The sequence below is a fragment of the Dipodomys spectabilis genome, unplaced genomic scaffold (genome assembly GCF_019054845.1).
Source record: "Dipodomys spectabilis isolate Male_0828 unplaced genomic scaffold, ASM1905484v1 ptg000235l, whole genome shotgun sequence".
In the NCBI taxonomy this organism is placed as follows: domain Eukaryota; kingdom Metazoa; phylum Chordata; class Mammalia; order Rodentia; family Heteromyidae; genus Dipodomys; species Dipodomys spectabilis.
Genome location: NW_024870912.1, coordinates 4,292,501 through 4,306,373, shown reverse-complemented (window position 1 = coordinate 4,306,373; position 13,873 = coordinate 4,292,501). Strand labels below are relative to the sequence as shown.

Sequence of the window (13,873 nt, the reverse complement as noted above, 5' to 3'; positions counted from 1 at the left end):
CAGCCAGACACTCCTTAGGTTGAAGAATAAACCTCCACTAACTTCCTGGTGCTCAGATGAGTAAAAAGCTTCTTTTCTCAGGCTTTTATAGAAATGTCCATGGTTGAAAATGTCACACACACACAAATATATAAGTGTAAATCTCAGCAGTGAAAATGTTGTGAAGTATAACCAAGTTTAATTTTTGTTTCCTTCCCAGAGCTCTTTCCCTGTAAATCTTGTTCCTGGAAGGAAAATCTGCTGGACCTAGGAGCTTTTGCACCCAACCTATAGCTGGACCGTTGAATACCCAAGAGCAGAATGGACAAGCCAGGTTCTCCAGGAGACCAAGGACCCAGATCTTGCAAGAAAATGCCTGCCACTCTTCACGAAAGAGGATGCTGTCCAGATGCCCGACTCCTATTGTGGCTCTGATGGCAAGAACTGCACCCCACCAGCAGACCAAAATCTTTAAAATGGCTTATAGTCATCATTCTTGAAAGAGAGCAGAAAGTTCTGACTCTTCAAAAATCTAGGACATCCACATCTCAAAGTCTGATACACCAGACTTTGAGAAAGAGCCCAATTGAAACATTTCTCAGTACAATCAGGAGGTAATTATTTCACTGGGTAACTAATAAAAAAAAAAGTAGTTTAATACAAGCAATAATCAGTATAGTCATCACAAGTACACTTCTAGATCAGTACATATGTACACATACAAATCCGCAGTGATTCTAACTCTCATTCATGGGAGAAATGTGATGGATTTACATTCTGCAAAGTATCTATAGAAGTCAGTCATGAGCGAGATGCAGGTGGCTTCTACCTGTAATCCTAAACTACTGCGGATTACAGACAGAAAGGATTGTGATACTATCTCCAAAATAACCAGCAAAAATCAACACTTAAGGAATGGCTCATGTGGTAGAGCTCTAACTAAACAAGCCAAGTGATTACAAGCCCCTAATTTCAAAGTCCAGAACTTGAAAAAAAAAAAAAAAAGTTCTAAATGTTATACACACTTTAAGATGCAGAACATATCTACCATAATGTTAAATAGTAAATATGGTATACAGACATGTAAACAACAATTATTGGGTTTAAAATGTTTAAGAGCTAGACATATCCATATTCCAATCATAGAGCAGTCCATATGTAAACATACTATCTTTTGGCATGAATACAAAAAAATCACCAACACTAGTTCACTGAAAAGAAAATTAGAAAGAACATAATTGCTTATATTTGAGTTGCTGCTTTTTATAACTCAAATTTTATCTCAATTTCTAAAACAGAAAAACATTCTTTATTAAACACTTTACCCTTATGATAATTCTGTCAGGAGCATATTACTCCATTTGAAAAAAAGGAAACTAAACTGAGACTGGTTAATGTATCCAAAAGCCTCACAACAACAAAAGACACAAAGCAGCAAATCCACTGCGTCTGCGTCTAAACTCACACACACACTTTATAGTCAACACTACAAAGTGCTTGCTATAACTGGGACAGATGAAATGATAATGATCTTCAATTGTACTTTTAAAAGCCCACTATCCATGTAAACTAATAAAATTAGCCTAGCATTTACAGATTGACAATTGTCAACATACAAATGTATCCATTAGAGTAACTAGTCTCAAGGAAAACACTGCAATAAAGATATGAATATGCCCATCTCAAAAATAAAGACACTGGGCAGGGCACTGGTACTTCACAGGCATACTCCCAGCTATGCAAGAGGCTCATAGATCAGAAGGATCACAGCTCTAGGCTAGCCCAAGCAAACAGAAAAGGCTAGGTACAGTTGTCAGTCTGTCATCCCAGCTACAGAGGGAAGTATAACTAGGACATCTCAATCTAAACCAGACTAGGCAAAAAGTAAGACGTTATCGCAAAAATAACCAGACCCATGCAAGCATGGGTCAAGTGACAGAATGTCTGCCTGGCAAGTAGGAAGCCCTGGGCTCAAAACCCTGGCACCATGCCAAAAAATAAAGGGGGGGGAGCATTGAGAATTTAAAAGTTTAAATAGCTTCCCACCCACGTGTCTAGTATAGCAGTAGGACCAGGACTAATGTTTTCACTCCTCCTGTGGCATCTGGAAAAAAGCAATTTTCAGGTTCGTTGAGAAGAAGTCACAGAGAAGCAAATTACAAACCATGTAAGCTGGCAGCAGTCACTCAAATAGCAAAAACTATTATTATTCAGATTAGGGTCATGATGAGTAGTGATTTTCAAGCTACCATTACATTAATTTTCTGAGGACATGCTCTAATTTAGAAAACACTGTATTCCAGAACCCTAAAGAAGTCTGCCATTCCACTGTTTAAGGAAATCAAATGAAGCAGAACATAGTGTTTCTGACAGATACTATCTTGATTACACAGTAAATAAAAGTAGAAATTTCTGTTTTCTTATTATACACAAAATTAATAAGAAAAACTGCCCTTAGCACTTCTATATTGAATTAATAACAAGTCTGTGATATATTTAAATGTCCCATCATTGTCTTGCTGCAAGCTAGCCTAGTTTAAATTATACATTTCAAATATTTTACATAAAATGAATTCCTGGAATGAAGCTATCCAACTATTCTCTTTTTCCTACATATAACAAATCAAGCCTTATGACATCATCAGTCCAAGAAATAATGAGGTACTACTCCAACAACTGAATATACCAAGATTAAAAGATTAAACCAAGATAAAATGTTTCAATCAAAACCTCTAGAACTGTTTGATCCATAAATACAAAGGACCAAATTCAGGACATCTTGGTATAAGTGATCAAACTTGATCATACTAATGATTATGTTATTCTTAGTCCCAAACCAATCACAATTTCTATTTTAATAACTCCTGTTTCAATAAACCCAATCTGAACCCTAGAAGCAGTTCTCTAGCTACTGTTGCAATAATTCCATTGTCTAGGAGTTGCAGACACAAACTATTATCATTTGTCACATCCAAATCATCCACCTCATTTCCCTTGGGACAATAGCAATGTTCTTTCCAGTCCCAGCTGGAGCTAAGAAGGCAAGGGGCTGTAGCCATTGTTCATCAAGTACAGAGGGAGGGGATGTGGGCCTGGTCACCCCATCTTGCCACCTATCATGAGGACAGTGCTGCTTTCACAGGCTGCATACAGAATGGATGTGGAAAGCAGCATGTGAGAGAAGACTAAGGAATATTGTCCATGCTAATCCTTCCACAAGAAAGGGAAAGAGAAGGGACAGGCAGGAGCTGAACGACCTCAGCTGCTGAGAGCTGCTTCTTCTTGCCCCGTAACTGTCCCCCTCTCCAAGTGTAAGATTCCGAGTGTCTGGCATCTTACTCAACCAAATATAACAAGATGTCTGAGCCAAAAACTCATAAAAAAAAAAAAAAACTGCCCCAAGTGACAGGATGGCAAGGCCAGATCAATGGGCAGACATTTCGATCTATAAAAGCACAATCCTAGGTGTTGTAACTCAGTGGTAGAGCATATGCTTAGCATGCATAAGGCCAAGCTTCAATTCCCATAAAACCAAAACCTCAGCCTCTCCCTTAGGAATCACCCCTCCAGAAAGGTCAATGTTATCTACCCTTGTTTTCTTTAAATTAAATGTTCTTACAAAATAACTGACAAAGTAGAGCAAAAGAAACAGCCCTTCCCACCCCAACTCTGATCCACTGACAGACAGCAGCATAGTAAGGGTCCACTGGGGGTGGGTTATGAATGTTAAGGCTGCCAAAAGCATCTTCAAAATAAGAAAATAAACTCAAAGTGATTACATTCTCCTGAAAGGCCTGTGGAAACAGAAGACATAATTATTATGTTGACAATGAGCACTGTAGTTTGTCTGATTGTCCTAGAGCAATCAAGCAAAATATGTGGCATTCTGGCAAGATGGAAACACATCAGGCTTGTACAAAAGTCAGTTTCCGTGTTTAAAAACATGCCTGGGTTTGTCTGGGAAAGAAGCAAAGGCCTGGAGATAACTGAACTCGTCAGCTTATTTTATGTTTTGAATACCTGCAGATATCTTCCAGTTCATCAGAGGGCAAAAGAAAACCCAACTACATTTCTGTCTGTGGTTCATGCAAAACCAGCCACTTGGACTAAGTGACGTGCTTTTTCATCTGGTCACCCCAGACCCCTTTGCTGAAGAGACTGAAAATAGGGTCAGGAATAACTCTATACATTCCACACAGCTTAAAAGAAAATATACTAAAAACCAGGAGAATTACCCTTGAATTTCCTGATTCATAAGACATTCTCCTAGGGTCATGGGGCCTTGATTTCCTGTTTGATGACACCATCATTTGAGGTCTGAAATTATGGCAGTCTTACACAGCAATGGTAACAATCCTGATTCAAGGGAAGAATGTAATGCTTCATATGGCCACAACCCTCCAGAAGAGATCCAAGTAATATTTCTAGGCCAAGTTTCTCCTTTTGGATAACATATAAACAGATGAATCTGTGCTATATCTAATCTGTGCAACACTCCCTAAAAAACTAGTAGGTCAAGGATGTACTTTTATCTACCATTTAAAAAAAAAAAAGTTTCCCAGAGCATCATACAGAACAAAAAGCAAAGCTAAGTTTATAATGTGCATGGCCCATACAAAGAAAGGCAGACTGGTCTAGGTCCCCTGAGGTTGCTGCTGCTAGAAGGAGTCTGGTCATGCACTGATAGAGCTCCTCAACCCTACAGAAATCTACCTGGCCTCTTATGTTTCTTTCCCAAATTGAGATTCTGATATTAGGTTTTTGAAGGATCAAGCATATACATAGTTCACACATACATGTAATGATTCTGTTTTCCTAGTCTCATTTGGACCCTTCTACCCAATGCTCAGGCTATTGGTAGAAAGGCCACTCAGGCGCAGCAAACAGATGGTCATAACACCTTCTCCACAGGAAATGGCAAGTGAACATTTCCCGAAAATTAAACCTTGCCAGTGGGAATTCATGGACAGAAGTTCATTACAGCCCTTTCACCTGAAAAGAAAACAAGAGTCCCCTAGGAAAGCAGAATTCAGAGAACTAATAAAAGAGCTCAGAGGCAGGGTGCTTGGAAGCAGGGTACACAGAGAACAGCAGCCTTGCGGGAAACAGGGATGCAGCCTGGTATGCTGAACAGAATGGAGGCCAGCACAAAGGGTGTCACTCACTGGTTAGGTGACCTTGGGAAAGTCCCTTAAGTTTTTGGTTCTCAGTATCCTTATCTGTGGAACTGGAGTTGTAACAAATGTAACAATGAGAGCTGGGGGTAGGGGTGAGATTCAGTTCCATTCTAGCATGTTCAGGGTGCTGGCACTGTGAGGGATTGTGGGGGTGGGTGGGGAGGCGGCTGTGGTGGGATCTTGTGAGGAACCATGAAAGGTCAGGGTCTTTATTGGGAATTTAACTAGATGAGTGAATGAATAAATAAGGATAAAACCAGTCAATAAAGGATAAAAACCTAAGAATGTATTTTGAAGTAATTGCCTTCTTGAAGACCCAGGAAGTAATAAAAATGTATTTTCTATCAGAAGAACACATTTTCTGTTTCTGGGCAGTCCTACTTTGGATGCATCATAGTTTGGGCAGAAATCCTGTAGGTTAGGGTTATGCTTCAAAAAATCACCTTTGATCTCTCTCACCCTCAGGGATCTTCCAAAATGCTTTTGTCAGAAAGAGTCCCACACAACAGTTGCCTTTTCTCTTGGACCCCTTGGAATTTCATTCCACTGTCTCTTATATAAGAGACGCACTATTGGAAACATCTCCAAGTTCCACTCTGCCCTATTCTCACTTCTGCTGCTCCGTCTCCTTCTTCCCACACTCTAACATCACTGGCTAGAACAGCTCTTGAAAAAGACTCTGGTCTGGGAAGGAGTACCACAGTTCATGTGCTGACTCCAGCCCGAATTGTACACTTACCACCATCAACTTAGAAAAGCCAATCCTCAGTCCCAGGTGTCAAACACTGGGCCTCAAGGAGACAGGTTATCATTTGCTGAGAAAACAGCTCAAATCACATAGCCCATTCAGAAAGCAGGGTCACACGGTCACTTTAAGAGGTATTCCCAAAGATTTTAACAGATACAGGAATAAATTATTGCCTCTGGAGTGATTTGCCAACCTGAGGATTGTAATAAATTCTAAAACAGCCTCCCCAGCACAGCTCTCTTTATTTTTCTCTCCAATCACCTCAGCTGTCTTTGACCCCCTCAACACAGTCTAAACCCTCAGCTCTGCACCACGGGCCTTCTCCGTGGAGAAAAGATGGAGTCGGATTAAAACTAAGGGGACTGCAAGCACACCCTGCGGGAAGTATCAGTGTGACAGTAGTCTCAATCCCTTCCTTCCAAAGAGCTGACCCTGCCTCTGGCGATATAGGAGGGCTGGCTTGGGGACAGTTACAAAGCTCTCCACCCACTGAAATACTGTTGTCCCTGAACCCAGGCCACCAGGCTCCTGAACTTTCAACACTGAAAAGAACCAGGCCCCTCCCCCTGCGTGTGCTGCAGGAGCTCATAGGAGACACTGTAGGCCCCTGGCTTTTTCTGAAATTACAGGAGAAGCTGCAGTTAAATCCGCAAGCCTGCACCACCGCATGGCTGCCAAGGTCTGGCCACAACTGAATGGCTAGAGATAACACCTCCCCAACAGGTGAAACTAGCCCGGGGTCAACTGATGTATCCAGAAATGATTGTCGCCACCTCCCAGCAGGCTTAGTTGACGAAAGCAAATGACATCAGCAAAGGCAGGCAATACTAAAACCAAGAAGGGCTAAGAGGGTGAGAAGGACCGACAGGTCTTGCTTCGCCCACAAGTTGTGGCTCAGGCCACCAAGACCTACTAAATGCGGGGCAGGAAAGTTCAGAACATAGTGGGTAAAAGAGCTCGCAGCGCCCCCAGCCCCGGGCTACCAGGCTCCAGTCCCATCTGCCACCCGGCACCGGCTCAATCACCTTGAGGTAGTCGTTCTCCGAGCGCAGCTCCTCCATCTCCCGAAGCAGCTCCTCCTCCTCCACTGCCGGCCCCGGCACGAGCCGGGGCTGCTCATCCGGGCTGGGCTCCTTGGGCGTCCCGGGGACGGCTCGCTCAGGTGGTACGCGTCCCCCAACATCCTCCGTCGCACCCGATCCGGGGGACCCTGGGGCCACCCCGCTGGGACTGCTCCGGCCCCCCAGACAGGCAGCGGCGACCTGGGGTGCAGCGAGGAGTGCGGGGGGGTCGGGGCTGGCGGGCGGCGCCCCCCGGGCTGCTCCTCGCGGGGGTTCCCGGTCACTGGAGCCGGTGCCCGACTCGGCGTCGCTGCTGGCGGCGGGGAGCAGGCGCTGCTCATCGGAAAGGGGCTCCGAGGGGCAGTCGGAGAGGTCGGAGCTGCTGTCCGTGTGGCTGGTACGCGGGCTGGGGGCCAGGGGGCCGGCCGCCGAGGTCACAGAGAGGGTCACGGCTGGGATCGGGGCGGCGGGGGGCAGTAGACCGACGGCGCGCGCGGGGGGCACCGCGGAGCCGCGCTTGGCTTTGCGGCCCTTGGCGGCGTTGGGCGGCTGTTCGGCCCCGGGAGGCTTCCCCGCCCGAGGCAGCGGCTCAGCGGGCACCGCGCGCGCCGCCCTCCTGATTCCAGGGGCGGCCTTGGCAGCGCCCGCCGCCCTGGTGGCTCCGGCGCCCAGTGGCGGCTTGTCCTTCGCGCCGGGGACGCCGCCGCTGCGCCGGGAGAGGCGGCCGGGCGCCGCCAGGGAGCCGGGCGACGGCGGCGCCTTGCCGGCAAGGTTGGGCGAGCGCGGGGCGGTGGGCGCCGGGGCTCGGCCCGGGGAGGGGGCCGCCAGGGCCGAGGCGGGCGCGGGGGGGCGGGTGTGCAGGTCCTTGAGGAAGGGTCTGGCGGGCGAGGGCGCTCGGTGCAGCCGCCTCCTCTCGGCCAGTGGGTGGAGGTGATGGTGGCGGTGGTGCTGGCCCGGTGGCTTGGCGTCCAGTGCGCCGCCGCCCGCGGGGCCGTTCAGCGTCTCCATGGCCCGGGCGGGGGCCTGGAGCTGCGGCTCGGGCGGCGGATGCTCCGGGCGGCGGCGGCGGCGGCGGCGTGCAGCCTCCCCGCGCACTCGGTCATCCCTGTCCCCCGGCCCCGCCCGGTCTGCGCCCCGCGCTCCCGCCGTCCCCCGGATCCCCGCGGGGCTCGCAGCCGCGGCCGCCCGCTCCCCCTCGCGGAGGTCACCGCCGCTTCACTTCTCCAGGCGCGGTCGGGCGCCGGCCCCGGTGCTCCAGACGGCGGTCCTCAGTCCGTCCAGGCGGCCAGGCACACCCGCACTTGTCTGGCGACCGAGCTGGTGGCGCGCGCCCGACTCCCGAGTCCGGCTCCCCGCCCACCGCCAGCCCGCGCCCCGCTGCACCGCTCGCTCGGGTCAGCGCAGCTTCGCCGGGAAAGAAACTGCTCGCGCGCTCCCTCCCCGCGCCCGCCGCGGGGTGCGCATGCCCCGCCCCCGGCCAGCCGGGGCCGCGGAGGGGCGGAGCCTGGGGCGCGGGGCGGGGCCTGGGCGCGGGGCGGGGCCTGGGCGCGGGGCGGGGCCTGGGCGCGGGAGGCACCAACCAGTCCCTGCGCACTGGTCCAAGACCCTCTTTGCTTGCAGCCACAGCGAGGAAGCGGCCAGGGAGCAAGAAGCCGAGATGTAGTAGGCGGGAGAGGCCAGCCACCGGACTTGGGGAGACTGAGTCCCAGAGGTCTGGGTGGCCTCCTCTGGTGTGTGTGGTGGCACCAGCTTTCCCTTGGCAGACCAGTGCCCCTCACGGGGCTCTCCGATCAACCCCTGCCCACCCTTCAGCTCCCGAGTCCGGCGCCCCTTTAAGGCTCGCTGGTACCCGTGGCAGCTACCGCGTCCAGACGGGCACAGCCCTCCGCAGCTGGCACCCCGGTGGCCTCCGGAGCTCGCGGGGCGGAGCCGCCATAGAAATAGAAGAAGCAGCTTGCCAAGCTTGGGGTCAGGAAGGGAACTCACATTTATAGTTTCCGCGATGAGCCAGACACTCACTGTTAGACTTCTAATAGGCATTGTTTTATTCAGTCCTCTGAACAATCCTGACTCTTTTGTACAGATGAGGACACAGGGACTTGAAGTTGTTTGTCCAGGATGCCAAAGCCAGTCCACCGCGGAGCAGGACTGCAACCCAAGTCCCTTGTGCTGTCCCTGCAGAGAGCCAGAAACCTGTGTAATTAGGAAATACTACCACCTGCGGGGAATTAAATAAGCAACTATGAGGACACATCGTGCAAACTATAAAAAGGCTTTGTACAGATCGTTGAGCATATTTTTATTTTTGTGCCAGAACTGAGGCTTGAAAATCAGGGCCTAAGCACTGTCATTTAAGTTTTTCTGCTCAAGAATGGTGCTCTACTACTTGAACCACAGCTCCATTTCTGCCTTTCTAGTCGTTAGATGGGGATTAGAGCCTCAAAGACTTCTGGCTGAGCTGAGTAGATCTAGGACTGCTCAGGCCACTTCCTGTAGTAGCTAGGATTACAGGCTTTAAGCCACCAATGCCTGGCTGAACACATTTTAAGTCTCAAGTGTTGGATGTTTGATCATTCTCAAAAAATAAGACCTAACCTGTCTTCTAGCCTTGGCATTGGGGATGAGAGAAGGTAATCATTACAAGGTGTTGGAGTGACATCTTAACACAGCTTCGGAAGGTTTGCCATGTCCTGAAGGATATGTTGTTCTTGTAGTCCAAGAATCAGGACAGCCACAGTAAAGGGAAAACAGCAGATGGAAAGGCTGGTAGGGTGAAGCCTACAGGAAGCTAAAAGTCAGGGTGGTCCAGGCATCGAGGCCCTGTGCTAGAGGTTGGGAAAGACATTCAGTGTTCTGAGCAGGACTGGTATTTATTTGTTTAGAAAGATTTCTTCCGGAAACAAGGTGGAGGGGGAAGAGTCAGGCCAGCAGGTGGTGGCTGTGGCAGTAATCCCTGATGAGGGACAGTGGTCACAGAGGGGAGAAGAAAAAGAGACAAGAACAGAAAAAATAGATCCACAAGTCTGATCTTTACTATTGAATGGCTCTAGTTAGCCACAGGCTTCAAAACATAACATAAACTGATGTTCTTTTCCCCCCAAAAAAGCATATGAATCAGAAGTGCTGTGCTCCCAGAAGACAAAGATGAGCCTTAAATTGATTATTCCATAAGACAGAAACAAAATAAAGTGCTGCAGTGCCCATTTTATCCCTTTGCCCTGAGATCTGCTCCCTGCTCCCATCTCAACCTTCCCATCCCTGGAAGGCGAATGACCCACGGAGAGTGGTTTTTCCAGACATCTGCAGTGTCTGACTGGCTTGAAGGAAGAAGCATCAGATTAGAGAGAAGCAAGGAACTTCCTTGCTTCCCGTCTCTACCTCGGATGCCTTCTCCAGCATGATGAGAGGCTCTTCCTTTATGGAGTCACTTCCTGAGGTCTGAGCTGTCATTGGCTAGCTTGCTGCCTTGTAAACTTTTCATCTGCCCCGTCACTTTACAGTCAAAGATCATAGTGACTTCCCGTTACTCACTGTCCCCTGCCTGGCTGTGGATTGCTCTACCACCTGGGTAACCTGTCCTTATACTAGAACCCCACACATATTCCAGGGTTGAGATTTCTTCATTCTTCTGCAGTCCTAGGCACAGGCCTAAAGAACTGCATGCAGCACTGGCACACTAAGTCATATTTGGAGATATGTCCATTATCTTTTTGTCAACAAATAGGGTGATGTGGTGACAAGAGCTAAGGCAAGGACAGTAAGCAAACCTGAGTCCAAGTCCTGCCAAAGTTGTTTGCTATCCTTTCCCTTCCCTTCCCTTCCTTTAAAAACAATAAATTTCTCTTCCTTTCTTGTTTAACTCTGCTGCCCAGAGTGTTCTCAAATCCTGGGCTCAAGGGATCCTCAATGTCTCAGGTTCTCAGGTAGCTGGGACTATAGGCATGTACCACCATGCCTGGCATGTTTGGAGACTTTTTTTGGTGCATCTTTTATCTTTGATCATTTCATCCTAGAGCCAGTGCCACCCAACTCATCAGCATAAGACACCTACACTTCTCTGCATTTTAGCACTTGCCTCAACGTAAAGAATCAGAGTATTTCAGTGTGTATTTTCTAATGTGTTTGTACATAGGCTTTGTGTGTTGAGATACATTTTATTTTGTTATGCGTTGTTTTCTTAGTTTTTATCATTACCACCATGACATTATATCCATTAAAAAAAAATATCTGTCTGGTGAGTGATATGCACACACTGATTTACATTGCATGTGAAGGACATTCCTAAGAAAAGGGTTGCCCATGTCAGAAGGAAACTCGCTTTAAAAAAGCAGTTGGATAATAAGGGGTGGGAGTGGACGGGAAAAGTATAGTATATACATGTGTAAAATACCGCTTTGAAACCTTTGGACAATTAGTATACACTAAGTAAAATGAATGACAACAATGAAAAACAAGTTCTGGGGTAGGGAAGACAAAAGTGGAAGGGGAAGGAGAATGGAAAGGGTGGAGAGGATTAAAGCGATTGAAATGCTTGATGTACAAGTGTGAAAATGAAACAAAGAAACTTGTTGAGATTGGCTTGGGAAAGAGGGAAATGGGGATGATGGAGAATTATGGAGGTAGTGATTCTGATGAAGGTACAATGGTGCATATATAGGCATGTCAAAATGAAACCACTTTTTACAACTAGCCAATGCTAAGAAAAAATATATATGGGGAAAATTGTAAAATTAAAATAAAAGCCAGGCGCTGGTGGCTCATGCCTGAAATCCTAGCTACTCAGGAGGCTGAGATCTGAAGATCACAGTTCAAATCCAGTCCAGGTAGAAAAGTCCCCAAGACTCTTGCCTCTAATTAACCACTCAAAAACCAGAAATAGTGCTGTGGCTCAAGTGGTAGAGCATTAGCCTTGGCACCAAGAGGCTCAGGGACACAGGCTTTGTGTTCAAGGCTGACAACCGACAAAAAAATTAACTTACTCAAACTTTTAATACAGGTTATAATTAAAATAAGCATGCACACACATACGCATACAGACATACATGCGTACACACACACACATATAAATGGTGCTCTTTGGAGCTGACAAAATTAAGAACTACAGATGTCTCTGAGGGTTCCCCCTGGTGGTTCATCTTGGTATAGCACCTTCGTTCCCAACAAAAAAAAGGGAGGTGGGGAAATCATGTGTGATTGTAATAGTTTACAGGAAAGACTGCCTCCATTAAGATGCAGTATTTTCATATATTCTCCAGTAGGTTGGCTAAACTTGAAATTAAAATTTCAGATTCAAGCTGGGCACTGGATCTCAGTTCTGAGCATCTCAGTTTGAAAACAGTCTGGACAGAAAAGTCTATGAGACTCTTATCTACAATTAAGCATCCTCAAAAAAGAAAAAAAAAAGCTGGAAGTGGAGCTGTGGCTTAAGTGGTAGAGTGCTAACCTTGAGCAGGAAAACTCAGGAATAGCACCCAGGCCCTGAGTTCAAGCCCAGGACAGGTACGACAGAAGGGATTCCTTTTCTCAGGCAACCTAGCTACTATTTTTTTTTCAAAATATGTTTCAAACTGTTCTGGGATTCTAAGATTGTTGCACAGGGAAAATAAGTTCTTAAATAAGGAAAAGCAATCAATGTTCCCTCTCTTCCTTAGTCTTCACTGTACGTATTCTGAAAAATGAAAGGATTAATTAACTATGTTGTTGCACCCCTTGATTTAGAACACTATAAATTTCACCATGCATCTACAGTATGCCTTGTGCTTGATTTTTTAAAATAGAAATTCCTCTCTACAGTTACCACCTTTGGGAACAAAAATGGAGACAAACAGGCTGGGGACTGTAGCTCAGAAGCTGTTGCCTAGCGTACACAAGAACATGGATTAAATCCACAGCATAAAAAAAAAGAAAAAGGAAAGGAAAGCATAGCCATTTGACAGTGATTCAGACATATAATCCTAGCTATTCAGGAGGCTGAGGTCTGAGGATCACAGTTCAAAGAAAATCCACGAGACTCTTACCTCTAATTAACCACTAAAAAGCTATAAGTGGAGCTGGGGTTAAGTGGTAGAGTGCGACCCTTGAGTGAAAAGCTAAGGGACAGAGCCCAGGCCCTGAGTTCAAGCTCTAGTACTGGCACACACATGAAAAAAAATTGTAAAAAAGGCAAAAATAGAACAATGGACTTATAGAAAGTTCCATAACAGACAATACTTATGAAATAAGCCTCTTGGTGAATTCAAGAGGAGGGTCTCACACACAACAACAACAACAAATGCACTTTAATTGTTATTTCTAGGTAGAATTACGATCAGGTGTATTTTATGAAGAATTAGAACAATATCGTCTCTGTTCCTAGACATATGGTTCAATTACCTTGGACAAAACACTCAGTCTAAACCTGGCACTGGTGGCTCATGCTTGTAATTCTAGCTACTCAAGAGGCTGAGATCTGAGAAATCACAGTTCAAAGATAGCCAGGGCAGAAAAGTCCATGGGACTCTTATCTCCAATTAACCACCAGAAAACCGAATGTGGAGCTGTGGCCCCAAGTAGCAGAAAGCCAACCATGAGCAAAAGAGCTCAGAGATAGCGCCCAAGCCCTGAGTTCAAGCCCTTCTACTGACCCCCCCCCCAAAAAAAACTCTCAAAATCTTAATGGTTCTTAGAGGTTTTGTCTATATAATTAGGGAGTTGAACTTAAATAAGCTTTAATATGCTTCCCAGCTTTGGGAATCTTAAGGATTCAGTGAATTTTTAAGTACTAATTTAATTATCAGCATGGCATTATCTGCAATAAATTACAGGTTACCTCGGATCTCAGATAAACTATACTCAAAGACTGAAATAATTTTGATAGACAAATAGCATAACAAAGGTTAAAGTGATGGAATAAATATATCAAATGTTAG

General features: G+C 46.6%; 1 protein-coding gene across 1 annotated transcript in view; it reads right to left on the bottom strand.

Moving 5' to 3' along the window:
* The window catches only part of Mtcl1 (microtubule crosslinking factor 1), a 132,977-nt gene extending 125,004 nt beyond the window's left edge, over positions 1 to 7,973 (bottom strand). Inside the window, exon 1 of the mRNA XM_042699201.1 lies at positions 6,930 to 7,973. Within this exon, the coding sequence (XP_042555135.1) occupies positions 6,930 to 7,973 (1,044 nt within the window). The remainder of the gene's footprint in view (positions 1 to 6,929) is intronic.
* Positions 7,974 to 13,873: the final 5,900 nt, after the last annotated feature.